The sequence below is a fragment of the Acipenser ruthenus genome, chromosome 8, assembly GCF_902713425.1.
Source record: "Acipenser ruthenus chromosome 8, fAciRut3.2 maternal haplotype, whole genome shotgun sequence".
Lineage (NCBI taxonomy): Eukaryota > Metazoa > Chordata > Actinopteri > Acipenseriformes > Acipenseridae > Acipenser > Acipenser ruthenus.
The window spans coordinates 38,038,466-38,056,913 of record NC_081196.1 but is presented as its reverse complement, the minus strand read 5'-3'; the positions used below and the strand labels follow the sequence as shown (position 1 = coordinate 38,056,913).

Here is an 18,448-nt window from a genome sequence, read left to right as displayed (position 1 = left end):
AAAAAAATACAAAATTGTCGCTACTTTGAGCACTGATTCAATGTAACCCATACACAGACCTTGCAGTCCTAAAACGCTATTATTTACTGTTTTATTAATATACAAGTTAGAAATTAACAAGCTTTATTTAGTCCACTGTCCATTTCATGGATGAGAGAGAGAATAGTGCTGAAGAGAATACTTTTAAATGATGATGATAGCACTGTTCTGAATTGAATTCCAAGAGGTTTCAGGTATGATTTTTTCACAGTAAACACTGAAAGTGGCACGGCTGATGTCACGAATAGTTTGTGAAATAAAGAATGCAAAACACACGCTATGGCTGAAAGATCCTGAGCAATCTATATTAAAATGTATATTATATATGTTGCATAATCCAGTACTGTGAGGGTATTGATCTTCAATTTTACATTTCTCTATTGTCACCTTTGTTAGTGTGGAGCGGTGCAGTGTGTGTGGCAAACTTGCTACAGACAATGGTTTTGTCATATACCTCATAATATTGTAGTTCCACAGGAACTGGGTGCTGAGGGGAAAGCCTAACCTCTAATGATGTCACAATGGTCAGAGTTCACTTCTGCAATTCAGGTTAACAACACATTTCCAGGAGACCATACGGTGCACTCAGTACATTACTGAAAGACCGTGGCGGCATGATTTACCAAAAGTTACTTGGCTAATTGGAGAATGCCTGATTGCATTTCACATGTAAGATATTGTACATGTTTCCAGCATTTTTCAGTGCAAACTGCAACACCCTGTGGTACTCTCATACTGGTCTCCTGGTTTCTTTCAAGTTGCATGTTGCATGCATAAACACATTGATCTTAGAACTCCCACCCCCAGACTCGGGGTGTCTGACCCTGGCTCCTTTTCTAAATCTGAACCAAACGTCTGTTTGTCAGCTTAACATTATTCGATGGTCAATGCTGTTGATCAGACAGTTGAAGAAACAGCTGCTTGGATTTGTGCCGATTTTTGCTCTCCATAAAGGTACCGGCTTTCCTTAAACTCTGGAGACGTGCAATCAGTACAAATACAAGGAGCTGTTTCTACAACTGGAACGGCAAACTATCACCAAGCAGCATTACTGCCCCTCACCTGGGTGTCATCACCTGTTTCCTGCGGAGAGCTCAATCTGAACAATCAAAGAATTGATTGTTTATCTGGATCATTCTGAAGCCTTAATGGCGTATTAGGCAAAACACACAATCTGTTTTTACCAATATGGGAAGCGGGCCTCTTCGGTCTGCACTGGGTGCGGCTGTCTTCGCGTCAGCCAGAAGGAAGCTGCAGTCAAAGCCTGGGATTGCTACATGGAAGTGAAAGCAGCCGGGTTTACATGAGAGAGGAGCTGTGCTCATTCCAAATGTTATGCTGGACACAAAATCATTAAAGATTCCAAAAAGTGAAATGTGATTTTTTGTGTATTTCTGTTGGGTTGTTTATCACAATAAATAACTAAAATGAGTTTGCTCCATACTGCAGTAGTCAGCACATTAATTGTGCAAAAAAGGTACATTTTGTTATTATCATTTCTGATGTTCTCTCTATGCCATACATTACTCAAAATAGTAAATACTGTGATGTGTCTAATTAGTGTTGGAGAACACCAGGCACATTTGCTGTATCCCACCTTGTCCATATTTACCCATACATCATAGGTAAATAAACCATGAACGGGACAATTTATTTAATTTTTTTTATGTGTGTCCAATTATTATTTTATCCCCGATTTTCTCCCAACTTGGAATGCCCAATCGCTTTTCCCCTACCACAGCAATTCCCCACACGGCTCAGGAGACCCCAAGGTTCTGAGGACGTCCTCCAATGCCACGACCAAGCCAGCTTTCTTTGTCACCCAGGAACTCGAGAGCAGATGTCAGCGAGCTGCCGACCTGTGGAAAACAAAGGCAGCCCTACAGATGTCTGCCTTTGAGCTCACAGCAGGGTTCGCTGTAGCAAGATGAGGAGAAACAGTCCCTGCCGGTTTTGCCTCCCTAACCCACGGGAGCGCTACAGCCAATGCGACGCTCCCATCGGAGTCCCCAGCAAAGACCGGCCTGCTTCATGCTCCCTCCTTCATCAATGCTGATGCTCTGACTGAAATGAGTGGCATATTGTGGGAACAGAAAACCAGAATTGTTTGGGAGGGAGTGTTCTGGATGTACTGCGATCCTTATAAGACATTGTTTTTTCTCTTGGCAAACGCTCCCAAGTAAATGTTGAGAGATGTATTGCCCAGCTGATTTATGACTCAGGACATGCGATTACAAATGTTTAAAAATATAACGCTGTGATATGGATAACAAGGGGCACAGCAAAGGTAACGTAATGTATTCCTTATAAACTTTGTAGGGTGTTCTGTAACACCTCAATTCCCATCTTGTTAGAATAAAATACAATAAATAAAAATCAGAAAGATGTGCATTGTAAATAAAAAAAGAAAACAAATGCTGTAATAAACATACAAAATGGACAGGAAGAAAAAAAAAGGAAGCACAGACTGGATGAGATAGTATCTAAAATAGCACTTTTTAAAAAGAGGGAAAAGTACTTGTGTAAATAGACCAATTCTTTTGTCAATGTACAGTAGAAAAGGCCAGTATATTAATTAAGTAGTTTTGTATCAAGACTGATAAATAAATAGTTCTACACAATTCTGTAAGCTAACCTTGTGCTTTTACAGAGCCTTTTCGTACTGTATTTCACCACTTTAGTGGTTCCAGGTTATCAGCATTCAGTACAGCAAATTCAATCATGGCTTAGATTGCTTTAAAAAAAAAAAGATGATATTTAAGGTACTTGAGCAAAAACCACTGCATTGCGTGTAGGACTGTAGATAGATCTTTTTTCAGCCACAGTAGCAAATATAGATCAGCAGTCATGCAGCAAGACCAGTCAGTCACACAGGCCAGAAAAACATGACTACAAGTATAAATAGTGAAACGAAAACGTATCTGTATGCTGCAAGCTGAATACTGCAGGACTTCACTAAAAGAAATAAATGTGTCCCCAGCCCGACGACTAGGATAGTAAAACATGTCATGATAGTAACTTGTAGAGGGGGTGCCCACAGAATAATGCTCTCAACAGGATCATCATTCTCTTCTAAGAGATGCTCAGGAAACAGTACATGAAAATTAAGGAAACACAAACAACTTAAACATCAGAAGAAATCTATACTGTGGAAATGAGGACACAACCCATCTGTGAATATGCTGCAGTCTTCAAGTAAATTGGACCCACACCCCAATTTACTTGACCATGAGTTTAAGTTAAGTGTAACATACTCTTCCTTCCTTAAAATGCCTCTTAAATACAGTGATCTGAATTATTATTTGTTTATTTAGCAGACGCGTTTATCCAAGGCGACTTACAGAGACTAGGGTGTGTGAACTATGCATCAGCTGCAGAGTCATTTACAACTATGTCTCACCCGAAAGACAGAGCACAAGGAGGTTAAGTGACTTGCTCAGGGTCACACAATGAGTCAGTGGCTGAGGTGGGATTTGAACAGGGGACCTCCTGGTTACAAGCCCTTTTCTTTAACCACTGGACCACACAGCCTCCTACAGTGCACTTGCTCAGCTAAACACAGAGTACAGTTAGCAAGGAAAGACCAATAACTTTAAATTTTGTACCTCACCGGAAACCATACAAAGTAATGATTCATATTTTTTGTTACTTTGTAACTACAGATACACAAGCTTCTTTGCCACTTTGTTTAGTGACTTGCAAGCTCAACTTTAAACACAGGCTTAATAGGTACCAACTGAAAGTCAGTAGGACAGTAGGTTAGAACTAGGTATGCATTTCAAGCCTTGTTGCCTTTAGTAAATGACAGACATGTCTCAACCGAAGCATGGTGCAAGGGGACATTAGTGCAACTCTCTGACTGTGCATTTTCTACAAAATGTCCCTAACTGACCACAACAGATTTCAATGAACCTTACAGCAAGAATATAAAATAACATTATATGATCAACACACTGTGAAGTGCTGTTCTATGTAATTTTAATTTAGATTCACTTAAGAAACTAAACAGATCTTCCCTAACCAGAAGGGTGACGTCTGTCAAGAAGTGTCATTTCCATGTGAAAATGCTGAGAGGGTGGGTGCACTCTGCATCCGTTCCTGTTATAAATAAGTAGCTATACTGTGGGTTTTTTTTTTTTTCTCTGAAGTTACACCTCCAGCATGGTCTTCAGCTATTATTTGTTAATAGTGCTTTGATGATGGAGTTTTTCCACCTGGAACTCCATCGTTGCATCCTGCTTTACAAGTGAATGGAGTAAAGCCCTGGAATAAAATGCTTCCTCTGAAATTGACTCACGTCCATCACAGGGAGATGTGGGAAGCTCTTAACGTCTCCAGAGAAAAACAGGGCTGCTCTCTGCAGTGCTATACCTTGAGAGGTGATTCAAAGTTATGAAAATTGAATTATAAATGATAAGTCCACATCAGGAAGCACAATTGCTTTTCTAAGAAGGACTTTCTCTTAGTTTATCTTAATTTTAAGTGCATAAAGCATATAAGTTAGCCTAATATGCACTGTCCTTGCTTTCTAGATCTCACACTTTCTATATAGGAAGTGCAGCAATCCTCTTCAAGGAGCAATCATTAAATGTTGTTCATTCATGCCATAAAAAAAAACCAAATACATGTTTACTATAATGTGTGCATTTTTTTTCCCGCTCTGTAGTTCAATGCTTTGCAACTACTGCTGGTAGAAGCTACTTTTAAACGGCTTTACTGATAGTGAAAAAAGACAGCTGTATCATCAGAGGAACCAAAACTTAAATCTCATACTGTATCTACAAGAAAAAAAAGGCCAAAGCGTACTTTCTGTATGTCATAACCACAAAAAGCTGCTTAGAGCAGGCTCAGTGATTAATACTCAAACTGACAAGTTCAACTCCTACACCTTACTACTTACTCATTTAAACCTAGGAACAGCAGCATTGAAACATCAATGCACCTGTGTCTCGACCAGTCGGCTGCCACCAAGATCAGTATTGCCACAGCCTTTTGGATTTTGTAAGCACACTTACAAAATCTGGACAAGGTCTTCCCTCAGGCAGTAAAATCAGGCTTACAAAGATGGTTCTGAGGAACTGTGACAGAGAGCGAATGAATCCTAGTCAACAATCTCCCTCCCGACCTGTGAGGGTGCTGTGTAACAGGAACAATGTGCCTCGTACTGGATGGTCTGGCAGTTAATTCCAGGGTCAGTCGGAAGCCAGCCATCCAGGAAGTGGGCGGAGTCACAATGCCGGAAGTCATCGCCCTAATGCGGTACGCGATGTGTCAGTCATGGATTGGAGGAGACGTGATTGAATTTGCTATCGCAGGGGGCGTGACTAAGGGTATATCCGGGGATGTGATGCTGTAATCTGTTCCTTTGTTATGGTTATCTCAAGGACCGAGAAAGGAAACAGACCATTAATATATGTATCGTGAGTGTTAAGTGTTTTGGTTTGTCTGTTGCTAACTGTCTGCGTTTGTCATTAGTACATGTCTAACATGAACCCGGGAGCTGTCGCTATGAGCCAGCACCAAACCCGGACTACACTGCACCTGTAAAATATACTTGTTGTCTGACACCACACCTGCACCAAGAACACTCACTATCGGGAGTAGTGTCTGTATCTGTGTTGTGTGTCTGTGTGTTACTATTATTTCGGCACTGAACCCTGTGGTTTATACGCATTGTTGTGTAGAGCCAGCGTTATTATTTAACGGTCTCAAGCAGACCAAGAGAAATAAAAGTTTGAACCGTGAACTTTGTGTCCGTCATTGTTTGGAGCACTTGCATCACCACTACACCTGCGCACTGCAAACCACGTGTTCACAGGAAGATTTTGGTTATTCAAGTTATTCTGGGAGTCTGTTTCTTTCCCTATCATGTTGTCAGTCCAGCATTCTCCCTGCTTATTTGTGACGCAGACTGCAAAACAATCAGCCTACTGGTGGAAGTCAAGTGCTTCCTGCTTTGCCTCGCAGCACTCAGACGCAGCCTGGACCCAGGTGGGTACCTTGCAATGAACAAAACATTCAAGAGGCACGCTTACAGTCTCCTCTGCAATTCACAACCAAAGAATGCAGGTCTAATTTATGCATTCTGCATAAGATATGACAGGGAACTGATCTACAGCAGCAAGTCTACAGCATCATTGCCCAAGAAAAAACACAACTATATAAACAACTCCTCTCTGTTTTTTGGAGGGCCTAATTCATACACCTATTTGCTGTGTACTTGTTAAAAATTGATGCTTCACAACTGCTTCAAACTCTGGATGTTTGCAAAACTTGTATGCATGGGACAGTGAACAGTATCTATTCTTATTGCAGAGTATCTTGTTTTTTTAACTACAGTGCTTCTGATCTATCCATTTTAAAATCTAATGTGGGCTTACTTTGTTAAAATATCTGTTATATCATACTGTATGCATCTACTGCATGTTTAGTGCTCAACTGACGATTAGTAGCCTTGAGGCAGCAGTCTGATCTCACAAGCTATGCATGGTTGATCAGGTCAGCATATCAAGTCTCCTTGTACTGTACAGCAACAACTAGCCCAGGATTCAAGCACTGCCTCAGCATTCACAATGTTTACATGCACTTAGTATTCCAGAATATGTCCACAATTTATGATTTCCATTACACGAGAGTAGATGTTAAAACTTCATGCTGATTTGAACTCGGCTCTCGCCAAGATAAGCACCAACTAAGACGTAGCTTTACAGTAAACTAATGTGATCCATATGTGTCTCCATCCATTTACGTTTCTTCTTTTCAACTGTTCCACTTAATCTTTCCAATGCAAAGCAGAGATCTGTATTTACTGTGTTCCATGCAGTTTTCTCACAAGCTCTTGGCCATTTAACTCCAGGCTTGTGCCTGTTGAGGTTCTTTTCTCTCTTATGCTGGTTTGTCTGACCGGGTTCACAAGGATCATTAGGTTCATCACTAACTGTGTCCATGCAAGTCCTCCTCATGTCTATGACAGGGGTGCTGATATCCTGCGAACTGTAGTTTGCTTCCTGTCGCTGGATTTCATTCGACTGACTTGACTGACTTTGTAAGAAGTACTGATCAATGCGAGGCCCTTGTCCCTTCTCCCTCAAGCATTTCATTCTCCCTTGATGAATCTTCAAACCCCTGACCGTTGTCGCCTTGCTCCAGCCGCAGACACAAACCTGGAGTTCCATGTCTTTGCTAACTGCAGATCTTGAACTAGTCTTTTTTGAAGTACTCTCCATACTCATATCTGTTTCCGTTCCTAAGTCGTTAACCGTGTTGTCCAACGTTGAGTCATCTTCCGCCCCCGCTCTCGCAGACTCTAGGGGTATTTTTCTCTTTAATTTCTTAGAAGCCTTGGGCGGGTGTCTCCAGCATAAAATAAATTGATAAATCAATAAATACATAAATAATTAAAATCACAAAAATGACAAAAATACATTCATGGAATCAATATGCTACAGTAGATCCTGCAAACATATCTTCAATGCTGTATACAAGTTGTCTCTTATCACTAATACAGCTGCTTTTTTCACATGTGTCACAGCAAGCAATTTAATTGAAATCAGCAAAATGTATCTCCAGTCCAATATCATGTTGATAAAAAGCAGCAATGCATCATATTCTTTTAAATGAGATTCACTTCTTGTATTGGGTTTACTGACTGCAAATTCCTATCTTGTCTATCTCCTTACTTGAACTAAACCAACACGAGGCGGATTTCAAAGTCCATTCACCTCCCTTGGGCTGAGATGGCCGTCATGTAGACTATCTGCCAACATAACCAACACTCCTCAGGCACATTATTAAATGTAATCTCTTGCTACAGAAATCAGATTCATGGGAGACACTAATAAAATTCAACCAAACTTGCTATATTACAACTACCAGACTTATCTAAAAGTGGTGTAAGATGGCTCTGCCACACTTTTACCCACATAGCACTGGGGTGCGGAAAATAAAGGGACAGCAACAGTGAAGGTCCAAAAAGGGACTTCTATCTGTGTTGATTTAACAGATAGTACTATCACAATGTTTTATCTCAAAGCTCAAAATGTGGTTTTAATAGGCTTACTGCAAATAAATAAGTCAGCTTATGTGTTATCTTGCAGGAAATGTGGTCAAAGTTCAACGCAAGTTCATTTTTTTTTCTAGCAGAGAAATATATAGACTCGGGAAGTAAGAGCAAGCTTTGGACCACACTGGGCTAGTGTATCGGCCACGGAATCAAAATTCAGGTCAACAAAACTATTTAGCCTCTGCATTGAAAAATAAGGTTGTCCAAAAAAAAAGTATTTCTATTATTAGTTTTAAATGGACAACATAACATATTTAAGCATTCAACCTAGATGGGTTATAATTGGGTCACGTCATCTTTGCTTAAAAGACAGCATCAACATAAATATTTAAAAGATCATTGCCTGTCAAAGTCTGTTTTTCTTACTTACACCAGCTCCCTAATACTCTGATTCTACATTTTCTTTTGATGTAAATCTATTTAGATAAGTCAATCTTCTCTCAGTAGAATGAGAGGTAATGAAACACCACAAATGCTTCAGAGAAACTTTAATACATTCTACAGAGATCTTTCCCATAAAATAAAGGTTTATATATAAACAAATATACCCAATACTAATCATTAGAAATGAAGAGAATATTTTGACAGGAAGCTGTTTTCAAAATGACCGCTTGTGCACCAATAGTATAGGAATTATTGGCTACATTGTGAAACAGGTAACACAGCAATAATGATCTATGATCTGGTACGGAACAGAAAAGTCAGAGCCCTTATTTATGTATGTATGTATTGATTTATGTTTTTAAATCGCTCTTCCTGCAGTGATTTAGAGCAGTGGTGTGCAAAGTAGGGGGCGTGGAGAGTCATTAAGGGGGCACGACTATGACTAAAGGGGCAGCTCTGTATACAAAATAAAACCAATATATATATGTAAAGGATAGACATTTTTAAATAAATACATAAATGACAGCTAATTAGTCCAAGCTATTACCTTTCAAATTAGCTCACTCTAGGGCTTGTTGAACCGGAGAAATGATTTTGAAGTGGCAAGTGTCAGTGAAACTGCAGAGAACAGAGTCAAAATGCAGCTTCCATGTATGGGGTGCGAAGTGTAAAAAAAAGCACTAATATTTTAACAGTGTTTTTCCCGAATTTAATGTAAATCGTGTATTTTAACTGCTGAATGATAATGTTTTTCAGATGTATCTGTCTGGTAAATGTTGAATGTTGAAAAGATTTATAGACTGATTTTAAATGTTGAATTTACGATACATGTTTTCAACATTTATAAATTATATCTGAAAGTACAATTTTCAAAACTTGTAAGAATGTGTTTGTTAACACTAAATCTGGACTTTGGGGTTAAATCTAAGAAAAAATATGTGATTTGCATTAAATCCAGAAAACAAACACCTATTAAAATATAAAGTTAAGTTCTAGCGTTTTATTATGTGTGTCGGGGGGGCACAACAAAATGTATGCTAAGTAAGGGGGGCGGCATATAAAAAGTTTGATCACCACTGATTTAGAGAACAGACCTCAAACCCCAGGGCACTACAGCGGCCATTTTGAAAAGGGCTTTGAAATAGACTTTAAAGTTGTAGGTGTAAAACGTTGTCAGGATATTAACAATGAAAAGAAAAATTACAGGTACTTTATTTAAACAGTTGTAGCAACACCTGGGGACGTATAACACTATATTTTTCGGAACCCCGCTACTTACTCTTTAAGAGTCATTATATTATTTGAATGCTAAGAATCTTTGACAACTAATTAAATAGTTTCAGTGTGTTATGTTGAAAAATGCATACAAATTGACATAGATATACATATGTTGAATTAGTTATTTTCCTAGATCAGTATAGAGGTCCACAGTGTTGTAAATCCCCCTGCATCTACTGTTTTGCACAGATTAATTTTAATCAGATTCATGAGTTTTAAATGGACCAGCCGGTGCATAAGACTGCTGACGCAGAAGAAGATGCACAAGGTACAGGAACAGACTATCATACAGGTAAAGGAAGCTGACTACATTGACAAGGTTTGGACTATTGTGCTCTACATTGTCCCAGTGTAATTTCAAAGTACACGTTTATCTTCATAGACTTAAATGAAATATTTTAGCTTTGCGAACAAATGCTTCTGCCGCCTTCTTCAGAGCCTTATTCCTCAGGAGCACGAGGATCGCCAGCAAGGCTGTCTGGTGAGAGCCACCTGACGCAGTACTGCAGAAACAAAGCTGTCAAGGGCAGACGTGAGGTGAACAATGCAACCTGCATCCAGTCTGCATCCACATCACTTGATTGAGCCAAACTTTACTGAAATCACAAAGAATTTCACTAGAACTGCGTGGAATTATCTAGAACACATCTTTTTGAATTTGTAATACAGCAAATTTGCTTCTGTTGTTTTAAAAAATAATAATCTTCAGTGGAGTGTGTGAAATTAGCTTTTGGCTTTCCACATGGTTCCCCTATTCAATAATTTAGAAGTAGATATTCCTATTAGCGCAAGTGGTAATCATCAGTCCTTTGCAAAGGGGTCAGCTTTCCCTTGCCAGTCCCAGTAGACTTACTCCTATGATAACGGACTGTGGTGGGATGTAGATAAACAGCATGCATTGCAGCCCTGCCAGGACAGGTGCTCTGTGCTGCTGTCTGATACCCTCTTTACAAGTTTCTACATCCCAGTGTCGTCAGATACTGTAGTGATGCCGTGTTGTTCTTAGCTATATTGCTTAAATTATTAAATACATTAATGCAATACCTGAAATTGCTAGAACACTACCTGTTACAGCAAGTTGTACAAAGTACTGCACGTTTTGTAGATAATTTGTTAATATTTCATATTTTAATTCTCCCCTCTCATTCTACTGTTTCAAAGCATTTCAAAAAGGTGGCAGAGTACTGCAGGGGATGCACTAGTTTTAGCAAGATGATATCTATCTTCAGTTACTCTTGACAATGTGTCTGCTGCTTGATTAAAAGTCACAAGCTCAGTAGTCGAACAAGCTTATTTTATTGTAATGTTTCTTTGTGCATTACAAATGATGATGTGTGACTTTCCTTATAAAAGTTTTCCATAGTAAAAGTATAGCAATGTTTAATAAAGCATAGTGAAAGCATGGTAAAGAGTAAGTAAGCACAGTAAAATCCAGAGGCATGGTAAAGTATATTGAACATGGCAAACCAAAAGCACGAGGAAATGGTAAAACTGCAAAAACGATGTACAAACAGAACCGTATATAGGGAACTTCAAAACTATAGTCTCTGAAATGAAAATATATTATCAGAATGTCCACCTCTGACTTTCAAAAACTAAAGCAATTCTCATTCTGCATTAATACACAGACATTTCTTAATATGTACACCCTAGGAAAGGGTTTGTTCTGCAGCTGCAGATAGCAGATACACCACATTTATTGAACTGCGTCTGACTCAGCAGCTAAGCATAATGGTCGGGTTTCATTTCTTCTGAATTTCACACTCTGAAAACAGTTGCATTTCCTGTCACCTTTGCTTTTTGTTTCTGCATTTAATAACTTTATTATTCAGGCTACTGTATGCAGCAGCACAATCAACCCTGAAAGTTGTGCTTCTCAACCCTTGCTAAAATTAATGCAAGGCAATGAATCCAATAACAAGTTACTTCTTTCACCTAGACAGGTTTACTTGTTTCATGCTGAATTTTGGAAGGTAGGAAGCAAGTTTAATACAGTAATGCATTCAAAAAAAGTTTATTAGGTGAAACATTAACATCTAAAAGCACTAAGGATACACCATGTAACAAATTTTTTTTTTTTTTTGGTTCCTGGGTAGTAAGTGTTATTTCCTAATTGTGTATGCCTCAAAAGTATAGAAAATGGCTATTATTCCCCACAAACTTTGCTTTTGTGACCAGGACAGTGATATTTTGAAATTTACCTATTTTCCAGAACATTCCAGATAGATTCAGTGCTGAGTAAACTTGGGGTAACTTCTAGAACTTTCTAGAACATTCCAGTAAAATAAATAGTAGTATAAATACAGGGGCCTTAAGCCCACCAGTTCAGTTTAGTTCCAGCTGCCTAAGTGGATACATATCTGCATTTTTCTGAGATGGCATCAAGGTCATAGGAGACTTCAAAATGGTGGCATTCCTGATGGATCTCCAAGGCGGTTTTACCAAGTTTCCCTGCTATCTTTGCCTTTGGGACAGCAGGGACACCAAGGCGCACTACCACAGGCGGGACTGGCCACAGCGGACCGAGTTCTCTGTGGGGAGGAACAACGTCAAGTGGGAGCCACTGGTGGACCCCCGGAAGGTGCTGATGCCACCACTGCACATCAAATTGGGCCTTATGAAACAATTTGTCAGAGCTCTAGATAAGGAGTCGGCAGCCTTCAAGTACCTTCAAGACTTCTTCCCTAAGCTGTCTGAGGCAAAGGTCAAAGCCGGTGTCTTCGTCGGACCACAGATAAAGAAGATCCTGGAGTGCAATGAATTCCCCAAGAAGCTCACTAGCAAGGAGAAAGCGGCTTGGAACAGCTTTGTCGCAGTGGTTCAGGGCTTCCTGGGCAATCACAAGGCCGAAAACTATGTGGAGCTGGTTGAGACTCTGGTGAAGAACTATGGCACAATGGGCTGTAGGATGTCCCTCAAAGTCCATATCCTTGATGCTCATCTTGATAAATTCAAGGAGAACATGGGAGCGTACTTGGAGGAGCAAGGCGAGCGCTTCCACCAGGATATACTGGACTTTGAACACCGCTACCAAGGACAGTATAACGAGAACATGATGGGAGACTACATTTGGGGGCTGATTCGTGAAAGTGATTTACAGTATAATCGTAAATCTCAAAAAACTACTCACTTCTAAATCTTTTGTAGTCATTTTTGTATTACTTTAGTATAAATACATGTTAATTTGGATTCATATGTTGTTTTTTTCTGACTTTATGTGAACGAAAAGACACGAATTCACCCGTTTTCTCATTGGAAATAGGTAAATTTCAAAATATCACTGTCCTGGTCACAAAAGCAAAGTTTGTGGGGAATAATAGCCATTTTCTATACTTTTGAGGCATAAGCAATTAGGAAATAACACTTACTACCCAGGAACAAAAACTGTGTTACATAGTGATATTAAATAGTTATATTCTGCAGTTTAGAACTAGATCAATGAGCCTTAGTGGACCAAACAACATGTTCTCTTTCCCAATATTTTCCCAGGATTTCTCTCTACTAAAATCCCTGAGAGTTGGCATTACCTGACCAATGCTTATGAAAGCCCAGCCAAGTTCAAAATAAAGGTCAAAGTAACAGTGTGCTAAATACAAAAGTGACCTACCTTCACATCCCGGTGAATGACATTATTGTCATGGCAATAGCGTAGTGCTTCCAGAATCTGTCGCATGTAGTGACTGTGAAACAAGAAAATAAGGTTAAAGAAAACTGACAGCTGAAGAAGGTTTTCAAAGTAATTAGTAAATTAATTTGAAGCAAAGCACGTTGAAGAGATTATGTGTCAGATGATTGAGACTGAGAGGTAAGGAGACAGGTTTTTTTTTTTTTTTTAATGGCCATAGACATTGCATGCTTCTATTCACGGGTGGAACGCTTTCTGTGCACTGAATGAAAATCCTTACAAGAGATGAAATACAATAACTGTTTTCAACTGTAGAGACTAGGGATGGGAATTTCGAATAGTTCCCTATTCGAATACATGGAGGCCAACACTTTTCTGTATTCGAATATCCGAAATAAATAATAAAAGGCAAATATGTATGTGTAGTACAGCAGACAGCATAAAATGTGTAAGCCACTAAAGTAAGTTCACGCTTCGGAGGAGCAGGCCGGGTTCACGGAGTGTACAAACAATGTCCAAGACGAGATTTTTTTGTTCAGGTTACTTGTTTTATTCAATAACCTATAAATAATTAAAAACAAGAATCATACCCAGTTGTACTTTTAATGGTCAGTGCAAATGTTGACATTACTCCATCCATTCACATTAAGTCAACAGTAGATGTTTTACATTGTGCTGCAGGCCAGAGAGTTAAAAAAAACTACTTCCACGTAGTTTTCTCATAAGTCATTGCGTTGTTCTAGCTTAGCATTTATTATTATTATTTATTTCTTAGCAGACGCCCTTATCCAGGGCGACTTACAATTGTTACAAGATATCACATTATTTGTACATATAATTACCCAATTATGCAGTTGGGTTTTTACTGGAGCAATCTAGGTAAAGTACCTTGCTCAAGGGTACAGCAGCAGTGTCCCCCACCTGGGATTGAACCCACGACCCTCCAGTCAAGTGTCCAGAGCCCTAACCACTACACCACACTGCTACCCGTATGTCTCTATATTCACCATAGAGCTAAATCAGAGTTCTAATTTCAATGTTACTAAAGTTAGGCTTCCTTTTTAGTGCTTGTTATATCCATTTGCCTAGCAACATCAGCTGTGTGCAGTCATTACATGGGAACTCTAGCGGGGGATCGGTTAACATTAGCCCGAAAACGAGGCAACAAAATTGGCAATCATTTCAAACAGAATTTTGCTGTTACAAGCATTGCATGATTAAATGGGGTCCTTACGTTTAATATGCCAATCTCATTCACATGAACGTGCAGGGTTTAACACTGACTTTGAACACTTGTCAAGCGGCAGCATTTAAAAAAAAAAAAAAAAAAAAAAAAAAAAACACGTTTGCTTCTATTAGTAGCTAATAGAAGTCTTTTTCGTGTACTTGAATATGTAATATGCTATTCAAATAGTTTTTTATTATCGTGTATTCGACTGCACTGACCCATCCCTAGTAGAGACCATATTGTTCATGCTCAGAGCTTGTGAATCCTTTTTTATATGGAATCATCATCAATGTGTTCGTCCAATTAAAGTAAAAACTGCTCCACATTTACTCCACAGCTTCCAGGAAAGTGTTGCAGGTTTGTGGGTTTTGGAGGTGGGACATTTGTTGCCCCCACTCAGATCGCTTGCAACAAAAATCTTTGTAGATATGCAAATTATATTAATATGCTACCCAAAATGGTACCAATTTACTGGGAATGAGGAACAACTTGGGATGGGACATTTATTTACCACCTTCCGGCGCCTCCTTAAGACACACCTGTTGAGAGAGCATCTGTAAACCTCACAACTCTCGACTATACTGGACTATATGGCACCCAATTGTACCAGTACTTGCATCAGCTTGTACTTGCACTGAACTGCTCCATACCTTGCCATATTCTACTACTGCTCTTAATTATAAACATTTCCTGTATCTTGTACCTGATTTTACTCTTATAGGTATCCATATTCACGTTTTTTGTAATTGCTTTTATTTGAAATTGTTCTTATCCATGAATGGACTTTACTCGTATAAACAAATATTTTTACTATAAGTTTAGCTGCTCTTAGTGGAATTCGCTCTTAAATGTAATTATTTACAGTATTCCTTATTTTGCTCTTATTTGAATTTTATCTTATTTGATACTGATTTTATTGTACTTTATAAGTGCTCCTATCTGTAATGTGGTATTTTATTATGTGATATTCTGCAACAACTGTGAGTCGCCCTGGATAAGGGCGTCTGCTAATAAATGAATAAATAAATAATATTCAATGTAAGACCACTATAGAAAATAATTTACAACTATTGGCATACTACCATATCTGAACAGTCAGTACCATCATGTAAGTGACACAGATTTAGAAAATTAGATTTTAAGAGGATCACATTAACTAGATTAGTCAGTAACCTAAACTGTGTACTGTAAAGCAGTGTTTCTCACACTTTTTAGACCGCGCCCCTTCCTCTTCTGTGGTACCTGACGCCCTGCCACACACATGTACATATACAAAAAAAAAAAATCCAACATGCCACTTTCACTTCCAAACATAAAAACGCACTGTGTGTGTGAACTGCTCATTTTCAATCATCAAGAATGCGAAGCCCGGGGGGGCTCCCGAGTGGAGCATACGGTAAAGGCACTCCGTGTGGAGTGCAGGATGCACCCTACAGTCTGGACGTCTTAGGTCGGCCAGGGTGTCCTTGAATCACCGCGCACCAGCGACCCCTGTAGACTAGCCGGGCACCTGCGGGCTTGTCTGTAAGCTGCCCAGAGCTAGGTTGTCCTCCGACGCTGTAGCTCTGGGTTGGCTGCATGGCGGGCCTACAGAGTGAAAAGAAGCGGTTGACTGACGGCACACGCTTCGGAGGACAGCGTGTGTTCGTCTTCGCCGCTCCCTCAGCGCAGGGGTGGTAGCGGTGAGCTGAGCCTAAATACAATTGGACATTCCAAATTGGGAGAAAAACGGGGTAAAATTAATTGCCGACTACTAAATTAAAAACAAACAAACAAACAAAAGGTTTGTAAAGCCATACTGTACAATATGTACTCCTTGATGTTTCCTCCACTTAACTTCGGCCTGCTCTTTCGCTTCACTGCTGGTGTGGCTAGAGCCAGTGAAACTGGCTTCTCTGTATGTCACTGCAGCTGTGTTATTTTTTTTCTTTTGCAGTACCAGCCATCATAATAAGAGCAAACTTAACACTGCAAATAATAGTTTACTGATTGTGACCAATGCTTTGTGCACACAACGCAGTAAGTCAATAAACAACGTACATCAGATAGCAGTGGACTTTGTCCATTAAAAATATGCAAGCTCAAAAGGCAAAAGTCAGATTCACAGCGCCATCTAGAAACTTTGACATGCCAGGAGGTGTCAGCAGTAAGATTTGGTTTAAGTTAATATATACCGTATTCCATCGAAATTTAAGACACACTTTTCCAAACCAATTTTTTCTTCTCAAAAATGGCCTGCATCTTAAGTGTGAGTACAGTGATGTGTGACTGCCCGAGTACACAATCAGCAATGTGACTGACTGTCTGAGAAGAGGCGAACAAAAACTTTACTGCCCCATGACATACAGGCACCATTTTTTCAAAGAAGCAGGAGTCATTGTCTGGTAGATATTAAGTAATAAAGAGGGCTCCTAGAACTCCAAAGATGATGTCTAGGAGAAAGTTGTTTTTGTTACAGGCATGTTAAAATTACCAGTATACAATATGATTTACCAATATGCCTAACAGATAAGTTTGCAGCATTTCATGGCAAAAAATGTGGTATTCCTTTGTATAAATGGCTCTTATATGCATAATTGAGTTTTCATCTTTGTAAATGCATCTTTATTTTATGTTTTATTTTTTCCTCAAATCTAAACATCACCTCTTGTCTCCAGCATAACGGCCTGGCTTTAAAACCCCAAGAATTTCATTTTGAGGTATAAAGAGCAAATGTGATGTTTCTAAAGTGGGTAATGCAAAACCTATGTGGGTAAGGAAATGTTACAACTCTCTCTGTGAGAGTAAACTAGACCAGTGGAAATGTAGAATTTTATTCTACTTTTCCCCTCAGACAGGAGTCAATTTAAACAAATAATTATACCCAATACCTCAATTGAACATAAAAGCTTTCACACTTAAAACTAAGGAAGCACAATTTTAGCAAAGGTGGGAAAGGGAAGCCAATGACACTGGTGAAAATGCAAAGCTGACAGAATGCAGCAGGGGCTGGCAATTTACACAACAGCATCACTGCAGCTCACATCCTGAGGCGTTCGTCCACAAAAGTAAAAAAATAAAAATTAAATTTTATGGAGCAAGATCAAGCAAGTGATAGGTATGTTCGACTGCATACTTTCCTTTTGAAAACGGTGAGCTTTAAGAAAGATAATTTAGGTGGAGTTCCAGTTACTGAAACTGTGGTAAATCGATCTGCCGAGTCGTATTATGACTGTAGGGGAAGGGGCTGTCAGACAGAAAATACCGCATAGCATGGCTTACAGTATGTCAATACCTACACAACCGAGCACTAAAGAAATATTGTGGTTTCTACAGTAGATGCAAGCCTTGAACTTTATACTTAAGAACTTCATACTTAAGCAGGGGGTTTTTCTTTATATTTGCTTTGCAAATTGCATACTTGAGTCTCATATAGAGGATTAGTTATGATGCAATTATTTTTTTATTTTAATTTTTTTGTTGTTGACAGCTGTCAGGTTTCATTTGGTCTGTTATTAAATACAAATAAAAACTGAATACATTTAAATAAAAACATTTATAGTAAAATCATCATAATGAATCCTCTATGCATTTAAATATTTTAGGGCTCTCCAGTTGTAAAAAAACAATAAAGTTGAATGCCTGCTATGAGATATTATATTTGACCCACTGGCCCAAAGCTTATAACAGGGTGGGTGGAGTTTCTCATTCAGGAGATACACAATTACACATTTTGCTATTTTAAATACAGTGAATCTTGAATTACCCAGTCACCAAAAAGAATGAAAATATTTAGCTGCTAAAGACACGCAGCTGCTCATTCAAAGCACCCCTGTTATTAAGGCGTTAATGA

At 39.1% G+C, this 18,448-nt stretch overlaps 1 protein-coding gene across 20 annotated transcripts in view; it reads right to left on the bottom strand.

The window, feature by feature from the left end:
* caska (calcium/calmodulin-dependent serine protein kinase a) overlaps window positions 1-18,448 on the bottom strand; it is a 205,891-nt gene that overhangs the window by 84,688 nt on the left and 102,755 nt on the right. For all 20 annotated transcript variants that reach the window (XM_059028903.1, XM_034011615.3, XM_059028904.1 and 17 more), the window contains exon 5: window positions 13,371-13,443. In XM_059028903.1, coding sequence (XP_058884886.1) covers window positions 13,371-13,443 — 73 coding nt within the window. The remainder of the gene's footprint in view (window positions 1-13,370; window positions 13,444-18,448) is intronic.